The 25,761-nt window shown below is 36.3% G+C and overlaps 1 protein-coding gene across 3 annotated transcripts in view; it reads left to right on the forward strand.

Annotated features, from left to right (window-relative positions):
* The window catches only part of Mdga2 (MAM domain containing glycosylphosphatidylinositol anchor 2), an 819,241-nt gene that overhangs the window by 751,330 nt on the left and 42,150 nt on the right, over positions 1-25,761 (forward strand). For all 3 annotated transcript variants that reach the window (XR_005876310.1, XR_005876311.1, XM_005072803.3), the window contains exons 11-12: positions 22,642-22,819; positions 24,708-24,728. Coding sequence is in view for 1 of the 3 variants with exons in the window: in XM_005072803.3 (XP_005072860.1) it covers positions 22,642-22,819; positions 24,708-24,728 (199 nt within the window). In the remaining 2 variants the exon portion in view is untranslated. The remainder of the gene's footprint in view (positions 1-22,641; positions 22,820-24,707; positions 24,729-25,761) is intronic.

Below are 25,761 nucleotides of genomic sequence, written 5' to 3' on the forward strand. Positions count from 1 at the left end.
CTTCATATATTTCCAGAATTTTTCACTGTATTGTTTCCATATACTGCCAAATGCCTCTAATTCCAGTTGTCTCTCTCCCCATCTCTCTACACACATCTTCCCCTGTACTCAAACTCCTGAAACTCATCTCCACCTATCCCCAGTATGCCTGTATGATTTTCAGGGTAATCTCCCCACCGCCCAACCCCTCACTTTTCCTAACCTATCTGAGTCTACAGATTATAGCTTGGTTATCATTTACTTAATGATTAGTACTCACTTATAAATAAATGCATTATATGTTTATCTTTCTGGGTCTGGGTTACCTCATTAAGGATTATTTTTTGTTAGTCCCATCCATTTGCCTGCAAATTTCAAGATGTCATTTTTTAACAGCTGAGTAATACTACATTGTGTAAATGTACCACATTTTTTCATCCATTCTTTAGTAAAGGGACATGCAATGAACATGATTGAGTGTTCTTATGAGAGCATGATACGTTCTTTAGGTATATGGGTGTACCTAGATCTTGAGGTGGTTTAATTCCCAGCTTACTGAGGAACTGCCATATTGATTTCCACAGTGGCTGTACAAGTTTGCCCTCCCACCAGCAATGAAGGAATGTTCCCCTTACTCCGCGTCCCTGTCTCTCACTTATTGACGGATGCAGGATGGAATCTCAAAGTAGTTTGATTTGCTGATGGCTAAGGATGTTGAACATTTCTCTAAGTGTTTCTTAGCCATTTGATTTTCCTCTATTGACAATGCTCTATTTAGATTTGTACTCCATTTTGAGTTGGATTATTTGGATTTTTGACATCTATTTTTTGAGTTCTTTATATATTTTGGATATTAGTCCTCTATCAGATAAGGAGTTGGTAAAAATCTTTTCCCATTCTACTGCAGTTTTGTCCTATTTATACTATTTTTTGCCTTACAGAATCTTTTCAATTTCATGAGGTCCCAATTATTAATAGTGTCTATTTTGTTGGTGTGGTGTTCAGAAAGTTGTCTCATGTGCCAGTGCTCTCAAGGTCATTCCACACTTTCTCTTCTATCAGGTTCAGTGTACCTGGTTAGATGTTGAGGCCTTTAATCCACTTGGACCTGTGTTTTGTAGAAGGTGAGAAGTATGGATCTATTTGCATTCTTCTACAGTCAACTATCCAGCTTGACCATCACCATTTGCTGAAGATGCTGACTTTTTATTTAATTTATTCGTATAATATGATTTTTGATACATCTATAGATGGTGGTTTATCAAATCAGAGTAATTACCATTTCTTTGTGTTAACATTTAAAACCTTACCCTTTTCTATTTTGACATACATATTAATTACAACTCACTTATTGCCCAAAATAATGCAGGAGAATGCTATTTGCCCTTCTTAAGTGTGATTTGCACAGACGAAAAATAATATTTTCAGTGGGGTTCTGGAAGTTCTGATTATAAGAACATACAAAAGATTGAAATTTTTTATGTTGGATGGGAATGTGAGTTGGAACACACCATGTATAAGAAAGAATGTAACAGGTCCATTCATCAGCTAGAAATGCACTCAGATTTAGTCTTTGTTATGTGACTACTAACTATGTAATAGAGATTAGGAGGGGCCATGCTTCCTATGATAGGAAACAGATTAATGTTCCTTTGTTTTTGCTAGATTGGTTAACACTATAAAATAATTTTTCAAAGCATGGAATGTGTTATTTCAGAATAATGAAAATTCAAAGCATAGAACTTTCATTTTTTAAATCTAGAAATGCTACGTGAAGCTAATTCTGCCTAAACACTGAAATTACAAGAATGTATTTTTTGATATATGAACCAACTCCATGTTCCTTTTTTCATGGAATTTGGTCAAAAGGAATATTATGTTATATAACCAAAAAAGATTTAATGATTAATAGCTGTATTTAACTAGGTCTGTATATTTTCTTATTATTTTTAATAATTTTTAAAATTAAAAACAACCTTATTTCACATACCAACCCCAGTTCCCTCGCTCCCCTATCGTCCCATGCCCCCTATCACTTCCCCATCCCACTCCCCATCCATTCCCCAGGTAGAGTAAGGTCTCCCATGTCAGACCATCAAAGTTTGACACATCATTCAGGGCCAGGACCCACGTCTTACCCCGTGTATCCAGGCAGAGAGAGTATCCCTCCAAAGAGATTGGGCTCCCAAAGTATAGGAGATCACTTCCTGAATATAACACCAGTAGCACAGACACTGAGATCTACAATTAATAAATGGGACCTCCTGCAACTGAGAAGCTTCTGTAAGGCAAAGGACACACTCACCAAGACAAAACAGTAGCTCACAGAATGGGAAAAAATTTCACCAACTTCACATCTGACAGAGGACTGATTTTCAAAATACACTAAGATCTCTTATTATTTTAGAGGATGGCCATGCCTAGTAGTGTAAACTTTGAGACATTCATATTTTTTCATCATGAAATGTTAGATCATGTTATACAGGATGTAAAGTGGATTTTTTGTCATTATTAGTGGGTACCATAAAATATGGTTGTCATAGATGAAACAATAAAATAGACAATGAAGAAATTGCTGTTGCAGGTTGTCTATGAATACATTCCATGGCCCTATTGTGTTATACACATTGGAAGAGTTCTTAAGTAAGAATCAAACACTGTCTTTCTAGAAAAATCCCTGTTAGCAACAAAAAAAGCCAGTGTTATGGAAGGAGGTAGGCTTTCTTTCCTCAAATGTAAATCCTGCATATAGTCAAAAACATGTTGGAAAGTTCTGAAAATGTATTTGAGGTAGGATTTTTTGAAAAAAACACCCTGAATATATATAGCACCTCCATATCCTGAGGGCAGAAAGACATAAATCTGAAGTATGGGGTCAAATTAGGGTTCTGTACATTTGTATTTTATTAACAATAAAGATATCTTGAATAAATACAAGATAAACAAGATTTTATTTTATTAATAAATAAATAAAGTTGTTTCTATGTTTTCTGTATAATTCTGTAATTTTTGCACAGTACTAAAACTGATTTTAGATGAATAACTTCTGCAGTTTTAGCACACTTGTGATTAATGAACACTATGCATTGTAGCCAACATTCACCTCACTGTCTCTAATAGTAAGGATGCTAATAGGGGATTGTGGCACACTGTTAATATTTTACCCTATCTATGAATTAGATATTCCACACTTCTCCAGAACTCAACAATTTAGTATGATAATTGCCTTGAAAACCAACCTTATGCAATTGGTAAAAAAAATTACATCCCTCAAATTTTTTGGTATGTACATAAGCACAGCAAATTAGTGATTAAAGGTTACCATCTCACTGCATGTATGTTTCAGAAATCATTTTATGCTCTAAACCTATGCTATTCTTATTTATCTGTGTCTTTATACAGCATTCGTGTCTGTGTGTGCCTTAGAATTTGAGGAACCTAAGAGATTAATCAGACAGTGATGGTACTTGTCTTTAATCCCAGCACATAGGAGGCAGAAACAGGTGGATCTTTGTGAGTTCAAGGCTAACCTGGGCTACAAAATGAGTTCCAAGACAGGCTATATACAGAGAAACCCTGTCTCAAAAAACCAAGACAGAAAGAAAGAGTGGGAAGGAAGAGAGAGGGGGGAGAGGAGGAAGGGGAGTAGAGAAGGGAAGAATGAGAGGGGGAGGAAGAGACAGAGAGACACACACAGTCAGACAGACAGACAAAGAGAAACAAAGACAAAAACAGACAGACAGAGAGAGACAGAGATAGAGAGAGGAGCATAAACCAACCTGAACCTTTTGCTTTTTAAGATGTTACAATTCATTTATAAGCTATTTTCTTGTGAAATTTTTGTTTAAGTAATAATAAATATTGTCTGTGTTGTTATAAAAATTGCTTGTAATACATGAGCCACAATAAAGCTTCAAAAGTCATCTTTTCCTAGAGTGGCCACCAGTAGGGTCCCCCTGCCCTCATGAATGACCCCACACCCATGTACACATGGATAGCATTAATTGGACTCAGAAGGCAAATAAATAAATAAATAAATAAACATGAAGTTTGATGGGAAATACCATGGAAAGTCCTGCCAGGATTTGGAGGGAGGTAAGGGCAGATGTGAACAGCATACACTGCATACATGAAGGACATTTTTGAAAGATATATTTTTTGAAAGATACATGGAAATTCAAGTTATAAATGATGGAATTCACACTAAAGAGAGGCATATGCCTTCCAGTCTACAAAGGTTCATGTGGAGTCTCATTCTATGGATATCCTCCATGGAGGGACTCACCCTCCCTGGGGAGCAGAGGCAGGATGGGATGGGGTGGCAGGATGGGGGGAATGGTGGGATGTGGGGGAGGAGGGGATGGAGAGGGAGCTTGGATTGACATGTAAAGCAAACTTGTTTCTAATTTAAATTTTTAAAAAGTGGGGAAAAAGTCACTTAGTGCCAAGCAAGAATACTAAAAGCATTTCCTTACCCAAACTTTTTGATTCATCTTTCAGTGCTTTTTTCCATCTTACATATTTGCATTTAGTGCTAATAAATTGGTTTAGTATTCTTTAATACATTTATCCATGTGTGTTTTTTTATTGCAACTATAATGTTCATTTGTAAGACCTATGTACTGTCAATTTCATTACTAGTGTGGATGAAGAATGCCATAATGCATGGTAAATAAGGCATTAATTTTAATAAATTAAGTATTATATAAGATAAATTAGATTCCACTAAGTCTTATTTGGACACTAGTAAGTTAAAAAAAATACATAGCGATAACATTCCAAACATTTCAAAATGGAAGTTTGGGCATTGCTGCAAAAATAAATTAAAAATTGATTTTTTAAAGAAACACATTCATGAATATAAATACCTTGTACTTGTCCTACATTTGTATATGGCTTCCAGACAGTCTCATCTTGTAATCAAGGAGAAAGTGTAGGCAAACAGTGTTGAGCCTGTGTACTCTGGGAGGATTGTGAATGAGGATGAGACAGTTACCAGCCGGGGCTAGCTGTAATTAGGCTTAGTGCAACTGCAATTCTATATGAAGTTATTGTCTAAAAATCATCAGCTGCCACCGGCCATATTGTTCCCGATCAGGATAGTGAGGACCTTCTATGAGCCACAGTTTGCTCTTTCAATATTTACTGAGAGGTTTGGCAATACTTAAATCAAGGTTGGCATGCCAGGAAGGTCTTAAGAAAGCTGCCACCTCAGATCATCAACCCAGTTCCAATCACGATTGTTGTAAATAATGCAAACAGTAAGAAATGAATAGGGCTGTGAACAAGATGTCACAGACTGGTGGAAGTGTATTTACAATAGCATAGAAGTGCAGAATTCAGGATTTTATTCTGCTCTTTCACTGTGCTACTGTTCCCAATGCCAAGAGCTACGTTTGAAAGAGAGAACTGTACACTACACCTTGTTCGTGTGAAGAATTTTAGCTAGGTATTACCTTAAGCTTGATTTTCTTTCCTTTTATAGTTAAACCCATCTTGCTACTGTCTTATAAGCACTTTTACTATTAAGAAACACTATACTAACCTGATTTTCAGCCCTTTGTAGTTAAATAATCTATTTGCTAGAAGCTTTTTGATATTTTCTTTCCATTGATTTTATTAAATTTTATATATGTTTCCTCCCTACCCTGATGCATAACTTCTAGTTCTTTACAATTTTTTGACATAGTCTTTTACAGTAATGAAAAATTATTTTCAAATAACTGAGACTCACAACAGCTTACATACAAATGTACAGGGAAGTTCTTTAAAGCCCTCCAACATCAACCCTAACCTAAAGTCCTATAAAAACTCAGTATGTTATAAAACAAACAGAAAGCACTAAGAACTTGATAGTAGTACAAGCTCTAGAATGTCATCAGAATTTTCCAGTTGTACACTCTCTCTTTGGCATGTACATATACTTGCTTGTACAAATATTATGTATGTAAAATGAGTCATCACATGGAGCTTTGTGCAATCACAGAACAATCAAGACACCCTACTGTATAATTACATGTAGGCTCTCCTATGTTACCTCATTATAGCCACATTCACCCTGTGTTGGAAAACCACTAATTTTCTTTCCATCTTTATAAGTATCATTTATTTCAATTATTATAGAAATCAAATAATGTAATCTCCATCTGTAGTTGGCATTAGGTAACTCCAGTTAATTTCCTTGAGATTCATCCAAGTTACAGTGTGTGTCAGCATTCTTTTATTAAGTTTTAGATAGCAGTCTGTGTATAAATATACTAGTTTCCTTCCCTTTGAAATGTATTTAATTTGTGTAAGTTTCTCTTTTTTGTCCAGATCTGGAGTAACTATAGGTACCCTTGAGATAAACTGGTTCAAATCATAGCTTCTTTCCCATTACCTCAGCTTTAGAACTGTAGAGAAACGGAATGGGACAGATGAATTACTTCATGACATAGCCAGCCCCCGGCACTAAGGCCAGGCTGGACTCCTGTCCATACACATTCTGGCACCTCTAGGAAAACATTGGTTTTAGCTTTGGTAAGGACTCTTACACCTGAGCACTTTGAGGGAAGAAGGGGGAGAGAGAAAATATCTCTGACTGTCAATTTGGCTGTCATTATCCATCTGTGACCTTTTACTTGATGTGATCATTTGTTCATTTGTTTCTTAGAAGGAAAAGCCTGAATAATGACTGATTTATACAATGATGAGAAAAACAAAACACTATCTGCTAATGTGTCTCCTGTTTGTAACATGACCTTTTTTCCATTAGGCGCTGCAATTTTCCTCTAACAACTGTCAATCTTGTTTTATGATAGCTGTGCAGTTGGGTCTGGAGAGAATAAAAAAATCCTGCTATATTTCCTTCTTTTTCTTCAGTAATGCCTTATGGACAAATAAATCTTACTTCTTATACTGAGCTAAAATTCTTACACTCCAATAATATTTTCATTGACTCCATCTGTTTAATTAGAATGATTGACACCTTTTGCTCTTAACTAGTTGTCTGACCTTGATAAAACATTTTCTGCAAGTGTTTTGTCACCATCCAATCACATGATCTTGCCTTCAATTACCTGCTTATAATCTCCTTTTCTCTCTCATCTTCCTTTACTTTCATTCTTTAAGGGGGTTATCACATATCTGTGATTGTCATTACCTTGCATTTGTTTATTAAGCACATAAGATATATGAATGGATAAAATTCTTAAATCTGAGTGTTGCCTACCCATTTGATAAACCTTTATATTTGAGGTCTCTCAAATCAAACAATTTTAATCTTAACCTGCTGTGTCTGAAGCTTACTCCTCCTACTGAGTTACCCACTAAAATGAAAAAGTCACTGTGCTTCCAATTGATGAACTAAAAAGAGCCTGCCTATTACTCATATCCATTTTTATCAGTGAGTAATGAGAAGTTTATCTCTTGAATGTCCCATAAATGGTCCCATCTTGTTAATCTCTATAAACGTTATCAAGTCATATTTCTCACCAGGGAAGTTAACAGTCTCTTTCTGAATACACTTTTACCTTTCTCACTCAAATTGTTTACCATAATTAGCTACAGCTTTTTGAAACTGTGAGTTTCTTACTAATTATCCAAAATCCATATATTAAGAATTCTGAACTATGTTTTTGAAATTATTATCATGAGTTTGCCTTTGTCTTTCTAATTGTAAGTGTACACACTTAAAAACTATGCAATTGAAAATTTGCTTTTTATAGCCTCTGAAAATTAGGTTGTATTAGAAAAGTTGACATATTCAAAGATGTTGAATTTTTTCAAATATTTTTATAATATATTAATGTTTTTTCTTAAGAAAACTGAAATTTGGAACATGTTTCTGAAAACGTATATTAATTTGGGTAAAGTGATAGGATTATATTAAAGTACAAATTAAAAATAATGGTGTTGCTCAGTAGCAAATTGCTTGCCTATCTTACATAAGACCCCAGGTAAACTCTCAGCACAAAAATAAAAAAAAGAACAACAACAATATATAAATGTATACAGATTGACTGGGGGTAATATTAGATTGCATATTTAAGAAATAAATTGTTAGTAAATAATAATAATATAGATAAGAATTTCATGTAAGAAAGAATTGGGTACCATATGGAGTTCTCTAAAAATGTTCAAATGTCTGCATCATTGGTTGTGTAAAATATCAATTTATTTGATACCATTTAAAGACACATTTGTTGTATCTATCTAAATAAAGCTTGCTGTGATATTACTATTTCAATAGTCCCCACTGAAAGGCAAAAAAAATGTTTCTAACAATTATCTCTTGCTGAAAATTTGGAATTAGTCTAATTTTATCAGGACATGTTATAAGGACATGTATGAATCAGTCACAGTTGGGGGTATTTTAGTGGAAATAGATGATCACTTTTCAAATTTTTAATACATTAATGTTTTGCTTTTATTTGTGATTGTGTAAAGGGATTATGAAATACAAGGCTAGAGAGATGGGTCAGGAAATAAGGGAACTTGCTGTGCAAGTATCCTGGGTTCAAACCTTGAGCACCCATGTGAAAGGCATGCATGCTGATGCCCCCACCACTGTGGAGATCCAGGTGCAGAAACAGAACCACTGGAGTTGTTGCCTGCTAGCCTGCTTCCATGTTCAGTCGGTAATGCTGTCTCAAAAAAATAGGAAAAAGTTATAGAGCAGAAAATTTGATTCATTCCTTTGGCCTCTGCATGCACTCACATGTACACATATTCTTGTATCACACATACATTATGTAGGAAAAATGAGGGAGAGAAGCCGACAGAATCAATTTCAACACCCCGAGACTGCTTTATTGGAACAGTGAGGGGTTCCAACCATTCTGTGGGATGAAGGTTGAGTGCTCTGAGAAGGATTGAGACACACACACACATAGAGACAGAGAGAGAGAGAGAGAGAGAGAGAGAGAGAGAGAGAGAGAGAGAGAGAGAGAGAGAGAGAGAGAGAGAGAGAGAGAGAGCAACAAGTAAGTTACAGCCACTTTCTATGGTTTGACTGGGAACAGGGTGTGTTGTCTGCAAGTGGAGTTGGTCACACTGAGGGGTAAGCTATTTTTTATGGCTAGGGGGCTACTGCCCAGTGCACTACATACTTTCTGATCTGGGGCTATTATCCAACACATTATACATACACACACAAACACAAAAGTTACAAAATAAACATTGAATTACAGTATTGTGTAAGTGCACACATTTTGATAATTTTTATTTAATAATAAAATTTTGCAGTGAGGAATATGTGATGCGCTCAAACTTTCTGAGAATTTTGTTCACTCAGATTTATTTCTCTTGAAATCTTCCCCATTATTGGAATACAACTCAGACCCACACAGGTTGAGTATTCTCATGTGATTTGCTCTTTGTGGAGAAATAAAAAATGCCATTTCTCAGCCTAGTCATTAAGAGGCCTTATAGAATCCTGCTCACCTCTACAAACCATCTGAGCCCAACAAGAACAAAAACATGTTTTGGGTAACTTAATGTTCCAAGATAATGATGCACATGGAACTAACCATGAGTCCAACCATGACTAGAAATGAGCCAGATTCTGCAAGGCTTTCACAAGCTGCCTTGGATAGCTAGTATACAAGGAAGGAATAAATGTTTGTGTATGATGTTTGCATATGCCAAGACTTTCTGATTGTCTGTTGTATTATAGTCCTGGGCAGTTGTTAAGTGCAACATTGTGTTGTTTTTGCTTTGATGTTTCTTAGATTGCTATTTTTATTCTGACTTTTAAATGGAAGACAATATTAACAAACTGTAACTTGAATTAAGAAAAATAGGTAGAAAAACACTTTGCAATGGACACAGATGAACTGTACCATCTTCTGTTAGCATTACTATATATAATTTTAAAATTGTATTTGCGCATAAAACTGAAAAGAACAAAACAACAGAATTGTCTATGAAATAGATGTGAATTTCTATTTACATTAACCAATTAAGACAGCTGCAGCTCATTGCCAATGAGCTGCCTCATGGGAGCATCCAACAGACACAGGTGGTGTTTCTGTTTTTGTTTTTCTTTTTGATGTGTTGTGTGCATGACTTCTCATGCTTGAATTTACCTGTTGATTGATAGATCTAAGCCAGAATTAAGAATAAAAGCAAAGCATTAAAATATAAGATCAAAAATTTCTCCAAATATATGAACCCATGCCTAGTTGTTTATGAGTTCTCCACTCATAAAACCTAAAACACCTTTCAAAAATACCACACAGCATCTCCATTCACGTGCATTCTCTCCTTAAGGGGCATGAAGACAAAGAATAGATTAACCACATTGACATATGCATGACCATTAAATGGTTATTGACTCTCCTCACTCATAAAAATATACTAACGTTATGACTTCACATTTTAATAATTTTTATGTTCAAAATTCTCATATAACTTATTGAATAAAATAGTATAGAGAATTATATTTAAATTTACAATGTATGTTTGCCTTATTTTATAAAAACATATTAACATGAAATCTCTCCCTATTAATGCCATATTGAAGCAGTCATTCTTTCATTACTGTCAAGCTTAGGCAGTCTAGCTAGTCGTAAGAGATATCCCTTGTAAAGTTAGATATATCTCCTAAATTAAATTGAATAATTTATTTAAATATATAGTAAGTATGCAATCATATTGACCATTGTTATAAATAATTTTGCAAATTGATAATCACAACAATCTGAAAACTATGTAAGCTGAATAGTAATAATGATTCATGAGAAACAAAAACTCATTTAAACATCTGACTATGATGCTGTCTGTAATGTGGAAGTCGGGAGCATTTTCAGGGTGAAACTATAGCACTGTAAGCACTAACTCTAGGACTTAACATGGTGCTCCTCTTACAGGAGCTTGTTGTTCTTCACAAGATAATTAGAGGAAGTGACTATAGTCCTTCATATACCAGATACCAGAGAGACAGCCAGTTAATCCAAACCAAAGTCTTGAAACAATAAAAACACAAATGGGAAACTATTCAGTTTTTTAAATGAATAGCTTAATTTTAGCAACTCTTCCAGGCTATAGTGGATGGTTGGCTCCGGTTGAGGCTGACATAAGACTTCCACCTGTGGTTGCAATGACATTAAGAAAGTAATAGAACCTGTGATGTTTCCCAACTAGATTGGAAGCAAGTTTTCTTCCAAAGCCATTTTGCAGAACCTGCTAAGAATTTTAAATTTTCTGTTATGCATGGTCTCTTGCTTTCAGTGATTTTATTTTAACAGATGGACGTCACAAATACCTGGTTGAGGGTATGTCAGTTACACACAAATTCTTCCCCAAGGCAGTGTGAAATTCACTGTCACTTGGTGATTTATGTCTGAGCTGTGAGCACAGACTGGACACAGCCAGAGCACACACCCACGGGTGTCCCTAAAAAATTTCAAAGCAGATACTGACTTTACTTAAACTGTCTGATATCACAAAATCTAGAACACTTTGTAGTATTTGGCCTCCTGATGTAGCGTATCACCCACACACACTCTGCGTCACCATCAGTGGGGGTGGGTGAAGAGGGAGACTCTTGGTCAGGAAAACCTGTGAAAGAGATACACAATGTGCAATGATAGCAAATGAAGACCAAGGATTAAGAGTGTAGCACTGGAATTAGGCAGACTGAATTTCCTAGATAGCATGTACTCAAAAATTGGGTGGCCTAGAGAAGTCTACTAGTGTATCAGTTTCCTCAGCTGTGGACATGAGCATCGTGACAGCCACCAAAACACACTTTCAGAAAAAAAATAAATTAAGGCATGACATCTTCAGTAATTTGGCCATAGTAAAGCTCAAAAGTGTTGATCACTATTATTTTTGCATTTTTTAAGGAAATTACTTAAGGTCAGAATTCTCAACTACCATTCCAAACTGGCAAATCCATACATTGTGAAAGATGATGCAAAATGTGGCACAGATCATCATTCCTTATGTGTGACTGAAAGAGAGGAATGTCACCTCTTGGCACCTGGGAAGCTTAATACAGTTTGGGCCTGGCTTAATACAGTTTGTGTGAAATCACACAAGAGCACGAGAAAACTCACTTTCTGATTAAGTTCTTAATCGTTGTGCAAGTAACATGGCAGATGTCACATTTCTCCCTAGAAATTTAATCATAGCTACAGACAGGCAGCCCTGATTTATGATGATCGACTTCGTTTTTTTTTTTAACTTATCCATGTTGCAAAAGTAATACTCACTATGCAACAATTATATTTTGAAGTTACATATTTTCCTGAGCTCCTAGTGTGCTGCATGAAACTGTCTGGGTGCTGCCAGAGAGCAGAGAGCAGCTCAATCTTGTTGAGGACCAGGCCATTGAATCTACTTCTTAGGCACTTCCGGAAACTCAGGCACAAATGGCCTGGCTGCATAGAGATAACCCATCACTTAACAAGACTGCCCTAACACCTATACTCCCTAGTGAGAAATCCTGCTCTCTTGCATATCAAATGCCCCCCCATCCCAGCCACTGCCCCTAACAGCCCCCTGCCACACTTCCCAGCATCTCAGGTCTAACAGCCTCTGCACCATGGCCAATGCCACATTCCCCTATTTAAGCCTGTACAGAATTCTCATTAAATGACAGCTTGATCGGAAGGTCTGTCTTGCTGTCCATCCCTCTTGTGTCTCTTGTCTCATTCATTCCAGGTTCCCGTGGGCTCGAACCCGTTGTGCCCTGCTGCCAGTCAGGGCACCATCTCAGTCCTCTGGCCCTGAAGGGAGACACAAATGGTCACGGATAGTCTGGTGTGCTGTTGCTGAGTTGTGATGGGCATATTCTACATACTATTTGTTTGTTGTGACCCATTTCAGTTTTCAGCATATACTGGCCTGCAACTGCTGATCTTTATACTCCAGCCTCCTCCATAGAACTGAGATTGTACCATGTGCCACCATACCTCCCATGCCATGTGTTTAAACTGTGTTATTCCATATATTATTAATCATGATTATAATTCATGACTAAAATTATAATCTGCTATGTGAAACAAAGTATACTAATAACACAAATGTATAATTAATTTTTAGATTAATTTTAAATTAATTTTTGAAAGAAGTCATCTCAAATAGGCCCTAAAACAAATGCTAGTAATTACAGTTCAAATATTACAAAGGACATGAGAGAATGACACAAACAGACAGGGAACCTTCGACCAAAATGTGTTTGAGTGTAACATAGTGTTATAATTTGATCGACGATAGGAAGGAGTCATGCCATACAACAAGGCTCATGTGGAGGGTTTTTTTTAATTGAGGGAAGTGAATGGGAAAGGGAGGAGAGACAGAGAGAGAGAGAGAGAGAGAGAGAGAGAGAGAGAGAGAGAGAGAGGGAGGGAGGGAGGGAGGGAGGGAGGCAGGGAGGGAGGGAATGTTAAGAGCTAGCCTTGTTTATAGCCCTTCAGTTAGACTTTTACTGTTGAAATTCTGGTCTTGTTCAGGGTTTCAGTGTTTCTTGTTCAAAGGAACGCTCTGCTTTTGTTTGCATTATCCTAGTGCTACACTTTTAACAATGTCACATCAGTTTTAATCTAGGTTGAACGTTTTGAGCTATATGTAGTCTTCCTTTTCGTTAAGCTGTTTACTTCCTCCCTCCCTCCCTCCTTCCCTCCCTCCCTCCCTTTTTTATTTTTATTGTCTCTGAATAACATTACACTGGCTATCACAGAAGACTTTTCTGAATGAGTAAGGCATAGTACTCCCCACCCTACTAAAAACATCCTTGAAAAATAATTTGCAAGTCCTTTTTTATTGCTAGATGCTAGAATGTTTCCCATACTTTGCCTGCACAACTACTTCCCAAACCCCCAGATAGCAATCACTTGCTCAAAGAAACACAAGAGAAAAAGGCACTACATGCCAGGAAGAGTGAAGCCATGGGCATGCTCAGGACTGTCTTCATCTAGGACTTGCTACAGTTTCTTTTGTTTTATAATCAGGTAACAACTGCTGAAGGACATACAAATGAGAACTATGAGGAGACTGAGGTTTAGGATATTCAGATGCGGGTTAAAGCATCATTTTGGGGGCGTGGAACAAAGGTCCACTGGTTAAAGAACCATTTTTCTTGCACAAGACTGAGTTAAGATCCCAGCACCAACCTAGGGGTAGCTCATAACCAAACAATAAACACTCATGAGGTTTTAGCAGATTTTATAAAATCCATGCAAAGCAACAGCCTTGGAAGCCTCGTCATTAAGTCCAGTGGAGCCTGTGCTTGAGGGAATGTGCAGAAGGGAAGGTGTGGTCACAGAATGTTGATCTTTTTACATCAGAAATAAAATACACTAAGAAAAATTCACGGTGCAATCATGGTGCTCCCAGACATGGTAAAGAAATATTTTAATACAGAGGAGAAGATCAAGAAGGGTGTGGCATTCTTCCTAGCATCTTCCAGAGAAGGTGAGGCCTTGCTTGGGGAGAAGATACTTAGTAATGTAATAGAGCCAAGCCTATAGAGTCCGATGGGGGTAAGGGGAGTGGTACCTGGCATACCCTGTCTTCCCAGTACTTGAGATGCTGACAGACTACAAAAAATGCCCAAAAAGTGGCTGGCCTGCTGCTGTTAAACACACAGGGCCTTAAACACACCTAAGAAATCTATAGATTGAGTAAATTGTTGAACAACAGGCAAGACAAGTGCAACTACTGAATAAATAGACTCTGGCTGCTGGAACAGGAGGGGGAGGCACAGATGAAGCAGAGTGAGTCTGAGAACAGTGTGTCTCAACCTGTGAGTCGGGATCCCCTTGGAAGTGTCACATCACTTATCCTGCATATCAGATATCTACACTGTGATTCATACAGTAGCAAAATTACAGTTAGGAAGTAATAATGAATAATTTAATGGTTGGGGGTCACTACAATATGAGGAACTGTATTGTCTCTGTGGAGTACTCAGCCCTCAGCACAACTGAGTGCATAACTGCAGTTTGTCTATCCCAAATCTTAAATCTGCTAAGTTTAACTTAACATGGCAGGAATTAATGATATGTTATCAGCAATAGGGTAAAAATGAGTTTAAGAAACATAATACTCCTGTTTAAGGAGGATTATTACCTACAGAATCTACAATCCCCTAATTGCTCTGAGCATATCTTTCTAGTACTTCTTCATGTGTGACATTATTCTGAATATCAGCTGGTACCAGAAATTCCAGGTATTGCAAACATATAAGGTAGATAATTTTCAGCAGCCAAAAATTTTGGTTTATACCTTCAAATAGAGGAAGGGATTAGTTAGGTGTGGTAGCATACAGAGAGTTAACATCCCATACTAGCTTGTGTCTGCTAAGATGATTTATTTCCACTGTAGCAGTATTACACCTTTAAATTAGGACATAAGTATGGATGGATCCCTAATGCTTTCCAAACTGCATTTGTGTTATTGCCATCCGATGCCCAGTGAAAGCCATAGATAGTATCAACCTGGCCATGACCTATTAAATTTATGACAATGGAAATGATGCAAGCAGGAGTAGATGTTGCCGTTATACCTCAGGAGATGGCAGAAATTTTAATCAGCAAGTTTGAATGCTTTCTATTGAGGGACTAAGTGAATCAGTCCATCAAAATGAAGTCGGCTTTCAGAGTGCTACTTCACTGTGATACAGAAATAATAGCCAAGCTTCCAAAAAGATGTGACCCACAGAAATGAAGCTACATATTTCCTAGAGAAGGTTCTGCCAGCAATAAGTGTGATGAGAGTCTGAATGAAGTTTGACATGGAACTTTTCCTACCGGTTTTGAGAAGTAACTCTTAGTAAGAACAGCTCCTTCAAAACCCTTTCATCCACAAGATGTAGATAAAACAACAGTGCATCTGAAATCCATGGCATCTATATTTAGGGAACTGGGATTGACATGTGAAGCAAGCTTGTTTCTAATTTAAATCAGAAAAATTAAAAGAAAATGTGCCATATGTGCAGAGTAGATTTTTCTTAGTTGTAGTAAATGAACTTTTTTTTCATTTTCAGAAAAAAATGGATACAACTCAAAATCATTGTGTGAAATAAGCCAGTCTCTTGAAAACGAATGTTGCATCCTTTCTCTCATATGTAGAAACTGGGTCGGGGGGCAGGTAAAATTAGAAGTGGGACTGCTAAGGAAATGCAAGGGAAAGAGGCATAGGAGGATGAAATAGGGTAGGTAGGAAGACATGGCAAGATGGATTAATGTAGTCAAAGCACTTGGATGGGCAGAAACACCACCATAAAATCACTAACTATCCTCAGTGTATACTTACAACGGGAAAGGAAATAATTTGCAACCTAGAAATCTCATCATAGGGATATATTCTGTAAATAATCTAAGAATATATGAACTGGACTCTGTAATGTCTATATTTTTAAGCCAGCTATTATATTCCCTTGCCAAATGACGTAAATGCAAATAGCAGTTCCCATGAAGGGAGTGTCACTCTTTCTCTCTGCCAGCCACATTAAAACAAGAGGGATGATGCCATGTATGCCCTCTGCATTCAGCTAAAGTACCCCGTGCTCCCTCTTAGCTCTCCTTCATCCTGTCCTTTTCAGGGGAGTTCCTAAGAGAGCTTTTAAATGTTCACCATCCAGATAGAATGAGAAAAAGATGGCAGCATGGTTTCATTTCCCAATTTCAATTTGAAGTCTGTGTGGACTTTTGCTTAATTTGCTTAAGATATCTACTTTTCTTTCTTTGAGAATTAAAGGAAGAATTTAACGTGGTTTGCTCCCTCCTGAGACCTTCTCAGCAATAGCTATTTAATAATCCCATGGCATAAAAATAAAATAAATAAATAAAACCACAAACCACCGTTTTTAATAAAAAGCCACATTGAGAAGACTTTGGGGCATCAGCTAGCTCTAAGTTATGTGGAAGCAACATGACTATTAGGAAAAAACTGAAATTGAGATTTACATCAACTCATTGACACTTGAGTTCCTCATCACACAGGGGGGATGAATTGAAGCTGGTTCTGTTTTTATGGTTTGGATCCCTTGTTTTCAAACACGTGACAGTTCCTACTCAATAAGAGGGTATAATTGTTCATTTACGTTCTTGTGAAAACAACACTTTCAGTTTTCCGTTTGTATTTTTTTGCACAGTTAGCTGATACGCAATACAAAGTATTTAATTGTGTATGCTTTCAACTACTGAATGGTATACATTCATCAAAGCTTGAAAGTAAAGATGTGGACTGAAGGCATTGCTTTTTAAATACACAAGTGAGGTTATTGACTTCAGAGTGTATAACAACATCAACATAGCCACAGTAACTGAAATACTTGAACAAAACCTTTATTGTATCAATGTAATACCTACAAATTCTCCCTCTGGTTGTGCTAAAAATATGGGTTGTATTAAGCTTATATGTCCATGTATCTTGATTCAGCTGCTATCATATTTGCCTTTATACATTTATCTGAAAGAGTTAAGTTGATTTTTATCTACCTTTTGAAATAATTGCACCTTTGCCTTAAGCTCCTAGATATAAAACATAATATTTAAAGACAGAAAAACTGCTATTTACATTAAGATATTTTGAAGAAAAAGATGACCTATGTCATTTTTATACTTTTATGTACTTTTGCTTATACCATTTTCTATGTTTCCTATGTTAGGAATATCCCTGTCACTGAGTACAAGAATCACCTGTTAAAGCTGTAACATTTTAGTGCCGTACAGTTTACATATCCAGCAGGACTGCATGCTTGCAAAAGAGATTACTGCAGACATGTGTTTCTGCATGTCTTGTGTGGACAGACACCCTTTGTTGTTTTATTATCGTCATATTTTCTTTCAAGTTCATTTGCACAGCAAAATTCCTCAGAGAATAATTTCCCTTTCTGGAGTACAGGGAAGGCTTGATGTGTAGCATAATAAAGACATAAGTATGTTGGGTAGGTTTGGTTGCTGCCTGTTACAGACGTAAGGATTTTAAAACTCAGGGTCCTTCAGACACTTGAAAACATATGTGCCATCAACCTGGTGATTTGTTATCCCATGAGATATGGAGCTAAGAAGAACCAAGGCTAAGACAGCTTATCATAGATGTCTACTGTGTCATAAATCCTCCTACTCCTGTGTGAATTCACAACACTTTACAGTCTTATTTGTTAGTGAGGTGGAGTTACAGTCACTTCCATTTCTTACACATAGGTTCAACATTCTTAAAATTTCTTATTGTTTCATAAGTACACCAAACTTTAGTACCATTACATTTTTAATACTTTAGTCTATCTGATTATGTGAAATCATGTGAATTTAATTTCTATTTCATTGATTTATAGTGAGGACTTAGCGTTCCCTAATTAATTAGTTATTGGAGTTTCTTCATCTGTGAAATACCTATTATCTGAGTCATTTTGCTACTGAATTCTGCTTCTTGTTTACTTATAGGAATTTTAATACATTCAGGTTATCTCTGTGTGGTACAAACAGTTATTCAAATCTCAGGCTTATGCATCCTCTTTAATTGGAATGCTAATGACAGCAGACTTTTAAAATAGATGATTTTATTAATTTATTGAGAGTTTCATGCAATGCATTTTGATCATGTTCACCCCATTGTTCCCACCAACTCCTTCCAAATCCACCCCTACCTCCAACCCTCCAAACTTCTTGTCTATTTTTGAAATAACCAACAAGGTCCAGTTTGTGCAGGCCATATACTAACGGGTGTGTGTTGACCAGGCAGGGACCACAACATTAAAAAATAATAAAATAAACCACTTTCCTTTCCTAGAAGCTCTCAGATGTCCATAGTTCCTCCATCGGTGGTGGGGTTGTAAACATCTCCACTGTTCAGTTCATATTGGAATGTTGACTGTGATCCTCTAGGCTCTTGGGCAGGCAACCACAAAGCTGCTGTGAGTTCATGGCATTTCCAGAAGACACTGTTTCCTTTGGAGCTCCCAGATCTATGGCTTGTGCAATCTCCCTCAATAGTCTCAGAGCCTTGAGAAGGGGTCCGACATACAGATGCCCTGTATGTGGCTGAGTACTCCACAGACACTCATTCTCTGTATGCTGATCCATTATGAGTTTCCGCTTTAACCATAGTCATATTTATCTCTTCTGTTTCATCTTTTTTATTTCTATGTTTTTATTTATTACATTTAAATATAACTATATCATTTTCCTAGTTTCCTTTGCTCTCACTCACTCCTCCCTTGTACCTCCACCCTTTACCTCCCTCTGATTTATGGCCTATGGTCTGTTTGTTGTGTGTGTAAAATACATATTTATATAATTCTAAGTGTATAAATACAATCTGATCAGTATGCATATTACTTGGTATATAGACAGAGTTTCTTTCCTTCTTGGACCTACATCCATGTACACCCAAATAAATACACAGAGACTTGTATTAATTATGAACTGTTTGGCAGATGGCTCAGGCTTCTTATTGGATAGCTGTCTCTTAATTATTAACCCATTTCTATCAATCTATATATTTCTACATGGCCCTATCTTACTGGAGAATGCCAAGGCCTGTTACTCCTTCAGTGGCTCCATGGAATCTCTCTGGAGGCCTCTCTCAGTATCCTCTCCCCCAAAATCTCCTCATCTGGTAACCTCACCTATACTTTCTGCCTGGCCAATCGGTGTTTTATTCATCAACCAATGAGAGAAACATATATATAAAGGACATCCTCCATCACTTGCATGTATATATTTTCAGGACTGATCATTTGGTAGTGTAAATAAAATCAATGTGATATTCTCTAGAGAAGAGGATTTCTCCCACTCCCAGAGTTTCTTAGTTCCCAGAATTATCTATAGTTCTTTGTCAAGATGGAACCTGTGAGAATTCTTCCTCCATGTTAACACATTTATTGGAGTCATCATTATTTGGGTCATGTTAAGTCGTTGAGCATCCTGATACTGAGTTCTCTATGTAAAACTTAGATTAGGATCTTATATTATACACGCTTTTAATCTGTACACATACCTCTTCAGTAGCATATTGTTTTCTTCCTTCTGAATACAGGTCCAAGAATTACACATGAAGTAGCCTCTTTTTATTCTACTATTTTGTTTGTGGTTTTTGTGACAAAATTAGTGAGAAACACAAACAATACACATTTTAGAGATTTTAATTTTCAGAAGTACAACATTAGAAGTATAAGAACAGTAGAAATCCAAGCTTTATAGTTAAAACTAATACACCTTCAGAGAATAAATCAGTATTCAGATGAATGTGTGTAAACATACACAGTTATATATGCACACATACACAGTATATGGAAACAATATATATATATATGCAATTATGTGTACATATAAGGAATTCATGCATATGTGTGTACAGAGATGGGTGGGTAAGAATTACCATGTGAAAAATCTGAGGAAACATGTAAATCATCATCCACACTAGTAAGTAGAATTCCTATTCAAACAAGTATTGTTCTCAGCTGCTCACCATCAAGGCAAACCTGAACTTTGATTCTTAACAATTTGAGACAAACAAAAATGAAACCTAAGACAAGTGGAACTAGGGAATTTTTTCCACCTTGATCTGTGCTATCAAAGGATTTCACAGTCAAAGAGTGAATGGCCTTGTTTGATGCACTTCGAAGCATATCAGAACAAAGGCATGTCTCTAAAAGACTATATCTTTGCCTTTAGTCCCAAACATGCCCAGTAGGAGAATTTTAAGTCACATGATCAGCAACAGTTTAATAAATATAAAGGGTATATATTACCACAAACAAGAGTATATGTAATATAATATATTTTAGGTATGAACAGTAGCAGAAAGTATTATAAATAAACTAGCCTAATATCTGCCATCTGTCTTTCATCTTTATTATTGGATTTTGAATAGTAAAAAAAATCCATGATATCTGAATAAGCAAGCAAAATATATTAAAATAAAATCTCAATTTGCAACAATAGATAACTCTATCCTACCGATCAAGAACTCTAATGAATAAGATGCAATAATTTAATTAATAAAATTTAAAATGTTAAAAAATACAATCACATGAATCAGAAATAATGAAGAGATATTATTTGTATGAGGGAAAATAAAAAATACACATAAGAGGGAAAGAGGGAAGTAGACAGAACCTGAGAGACTGGGAGAAAGAGCCAACGATTCTATAAGGATGCAAAAAAACCCACAGTCTCAATTGCTAGGTGCTTTCTTGTTTCTGTTTGTGACTAGGTAAGGCTCAATATTCTTTTCTCATTTTCAATTCCAAAATAAATAATTACAATAAATGAACAATATTAATTTAGCATCTTATAGATTTGTACTCTATTTCATTCATAGGATTAGTCAAGTTCTTGTTTCTAGCCAATCAATAGTTTTGCTGTGAATAAATGTTTAAGTTTGTTCAGTGTTTCTCCATGTAAAGGAAACTTATTCTTCTTCCTTTAGCAGGTTTCCTACATTTCTTACCTATGGAGGGACAAGCCAAATTGGAAGTTACATGACAGAAACTAACTCATTTCATAAATGAGTAGCTTTCCTTTCTTAACTGCTCTGCTAGGTTATTTTTAATTTTTTTTTATTTTAATGGAATGGAATTACTAGAAGAAACTTTTTTAAAACACTGAAAGAGTCTTTACTACAATCATGTTTGGTTTATTAGGAATTTATATTTATGTTCTGTAAAATTGTCTGACCTAGACTGGAGTATGTACCGCAGAGAGCACTTGCCATCATGTGTGAGGCCCTCAGTTCAGTACCTAGCTCCCCATACACACAAATTAATTATAAAATAGTCTGAGCATCGTGTGTTCAGTGTAGCATACTGTATGACACTCATTCCTTTTCAGCTTGCCTCAGTCATGTTTTAATCCCTTTTGCTCAACTGCAACAATTTATTTCAAAGTCATTTATATATACATCATCCTGAACCCAATGACAGATACCTGACTTTATCTATTAACAAACAAGCATAGTTCTTATGGAGTGGCCCTGTGATTTCTTAGAGATGGATCCTTTCCACTGACATTTGATGCATCACATGTAACTTTTCATTACATGGATAACTTTTGGAAACCATTTTCTAGTGAGTTTTATATCAGTCTTCATTATATCTCTGTTTTCAATGGACTGCAGGAGCTAAGGAAATACAAATCTGGGTGTTATAACTCTGATACCTATAGTTCATCCTAGAAACTATTAGGTATCCAGTGTATATATTTGTTGATATGATAAAGAAGTTACAGTGGTTTAAGAATCTAATACACCGGCCGGGCGGTAGTGGAGCACGCCTTTAATCCCAGCACTCGGGAGGCAGAGGCAGGCGGATCTCTGTTAGTTCTAGGCCAGGCTGGACCGATAGCCTCCAAAACAACACAGAGAAACCCTGTCTCGTAAAAAAAAATCTAATACATCTTCAATAATTTATGTTCAATGCAGTTACACACACCCCTCTTCAAACATTAAATGATGGTCTCTGTTTGAATGATCCATTCAAGTCAATTAAATCTATGTACTTAACCTCTAATAATTTTGCAGTTATCATGAAACATCAGCAAAGACTTTATAAAATATATGTATTTATAAAATATGCATATATGATATAGGTATAAAATATGAGATGTTTATTAAACTCCTAAAATGAAGTTAAATAAACTTCCAAACTGCGTTTCATTTTCTTAAGACAAAGCAAGTAACTTTAAATTAGCTGCTAGAAATGTCATTATACAACCATTTTGATTCCAGGCTGGACAACAACGTTGGTGGGAACAGGAGATTAAAATAAATGGGAATATTCAAAAGGGAGAACTAATTACATATAACTTGACTGAACTAATTAAACCAGAAGCCTATGAAGTCCGACTAACTCCTCTCACTAAATTTGGTGAAGGAGATTCAACAATTCGTGTAATAAAATATACTGGTGAGTAGTTTTTTTTTTATTTTGTAAGTATTTATGTAAAAATTTTGTGGAATGTTTATTTTAAACATTCCTAATGTTGTGGTGACCCCAATCATAAAATCATTTTTGTTGATACTTCATAACTGTGATTTTGCTACTGTTATGAATCTTAATGTAAATATCTAGTGTGCAGATAGTTTTAGATGATCCTTTGAATAGGTTATTTGATTCCATAAAGGGTTATGACCCACAGGTTGGGTACCACTGGTCTAAATGTTCCTGTGTAAGGGAGAACGTACTTATTCTACATGTTTGTGTGCTTTTGTTTATTAGGAATTTGCAACTTTAACATGGTGGCTATCCAGACACTAGGGAAATGATAGAAAATGATAAAACAGAATGTCCCCAAGGTATATTACCAGCCATTGTAATTCTGGTAAGAAACAGTGAGTCTGTTATACCCAGAGCAATTTGTTCTCAGTGATAACTGATGACCCATAGACACTTTCCCTGTTACACTGTAGAGTAGAAATGCTTTTACTTGTTAGTAAAACTTAAAATCTTTATTTCCTCTTCAATAGAAATCAGATGGCATTTTTATGAAAGTCATAACTGTTTTTCTCAAAGTCCTATTTTTGTTTGTTTTCTGCACAAAAAAAGTAAAAAATGTATCATGCCACTTAAGGTATGGTAAATCTGTGTTCTGAAATTTCTGTGTGTATGTGTGTGTGTGTTTTAATCCAATTAAACAAAGTAGGACTGATGTATTTACTTGTTTCAGACACATGGCATGATTTAAGAATTTCATTCCTTTTATATGTCATATTATTTTCAGTAAAAGTGGATGTAATATAAAATATAATCTCTTGAAAATTGCTTGTATTCTAAATTCATCTACATTATATATTATTTTACCAATGTTTGATTTGGTTTTTTATTTTAATTTTAAATAGCTTGTTTTACATGTCAATCCCAGTTCCCTCTCCCTCCCCTCCTCCCAAACCCTCCACCATCCCCCCTTCCTCCCACCCTATTGCCAATTCCTTCCACATAGGGGATATCTAGAATCTGTCATTTCACTCAGGGTAGGGTCCAGGCACTCCCCCTAAGAGTCCAGGCTGAGAGAGCATCCCTCTTTGTGTTATGGGCACACGATGACTGTTTGTATTCCAGGGATAAACACTGATCCACTGCTCAGGACCCCATACGTTGCCCAGGCCTCCTCACTGACTCTCACATTCAGGGGGTCTGGATCAGTCCCATGCTGGCCTCCTAGCTGTCGGTCTGGGGTCCAAGGGCTGTCCCCTGTTCAGATCAGCTGTCTCTGCTGGTTTTGCCAGCCCATTCTTTGCCAATTTGCTCATCGCTCCTCTCTCTCTGTCGCTGGGTTCCTTGGGTTCAGTTCAGTGTTTAACTGTGGGTGTTTGCCTCTGCTTCCATCAGTCACTAGATGAAGGCTCCAGGATGGTTATAGACATCAAGTTCATTATCAGGAATGGGCATTCAGGGTGGTCTCTACACTATTGCTTAGCTTTCCAATTGGTGTCATCCCTTTAGATCACTAGAGGTCACAATGGTGATTTGGGTTTTTTTTTTTAGCACTGGTTAATGTATAAAAGTTTAACATTGCCATTGATTGGAAAGTGATCGACTCCCCTATGCTCTTTAATGTTGATCTTTGTAGCACTTTGAAGTTTTTAGTATAAGCTGAAAGTAAAATGCACTCTGTCCTATACAACAAAATGGGCTGCAGATATAATTGCCCACTACCATCACTATGTTTGCAAGAAATTTTGAAAATCTGAGTAGACTAATTAGATTTTTATTTACAAATGACATCTAAACCTTGCTAACATTTCATTTTTCTTCTTTCTTTCTTTCTTCCTTTCTCTTTTTCCTTTTCTTCTAGCACCTGTAAATCCTCATTTGAGTAAGTATATTATTTTCACTTGAGAAATCATGTTATGTTACATAGTAAACAAAAATAGAATACTTATAGATGTACAAGCATTAGGTAAAAATTGTTTTTACTTGATATAAAAACAATGATTTTAGCCGGGCGTTGGTGGTGCATGCCTTTAATCTCAGCACTCAGGAGGCAGAGGCTGGTGGATCTCTGTGAGTTCGAGGTCAGCCTGGGCTACAGAGTGAGTGCCAGGATAGGCTCCAAAGACACACAAAGAAACCCTGTCTTGAAAAACCAAACAAAAAAAAAACAAAAAGAAAAAAATCCAATGATTTTAAAACAGTATGGTTAGCATTCTGTATGCACTTCAAAGTTCAGACGATATGGTTTTTATCAGAGATTAAAAACAAGTACTTTGATACTGATAATAGATACATCTAAGTTAGAAAATACGGAGTCATTTCCCCAAACTGATTAACATTCACTGTTCTGGAACTGTGGGATTCATTTTAGCTTTTGTGGAAAATTGTTTGTGTGTCCACTTTGCTGTCATGCTTCTTTGATTTGATTATGGATTTGTTGTCTTTTCCTCATAAAGATTAAGGTTATTTATTAAAACCATTTATTGTAGTAATAATTATTATTGCTAGTGCATGTGTGCACATAATGTGTGCATATGGTGTGTGTGGTAGGGAACAGGTTTTCCAGTTTGCATCTGTGGAGGTCATAAGACAACGTTCATGAATCAATTCTCTATTTCTACCAAAGTATCCTTGGTTTTAATTCAGGTCACCATGTACATGATGAGCCATCACCCCAACCCTTGATTTTGAGGTTTTCCTTATACGTGATACTATTTTACTTTAGCATTGTATTTATTAAAATCAGTGTCTCACTACATAGTCTAGTGTAGACTAGAACATAGACCATCAGACTATCTTTGCCACTTTTCTTTTCTTTTGGTTTTTACGAGACAGGGTTTCTCTGTATTGTTTTGGAGGCTGTCGGTCCAGCCCGGCCTCAAACTCACAGAGATCCGCCTGCCCCTGCCTCCCGA

The sequence above is a fragment of the Mesocricetus auratus genome, unplaced genomic scaffold (genome assembly GCF_017639785.1).
Source record: "Mesocricetus auratus isolate SY011 unplaced genomic scaffold, BCM_Maur_2.0 Super-Scaffold_15014, whole genome shotgun sequence".
Taxonomy (NCBI): Eukaryota; Metazoa; Chordata; class Mammalia; order Rodentia; family Cricetidae; genus Mesocricetus; species Mesocricetus auratus.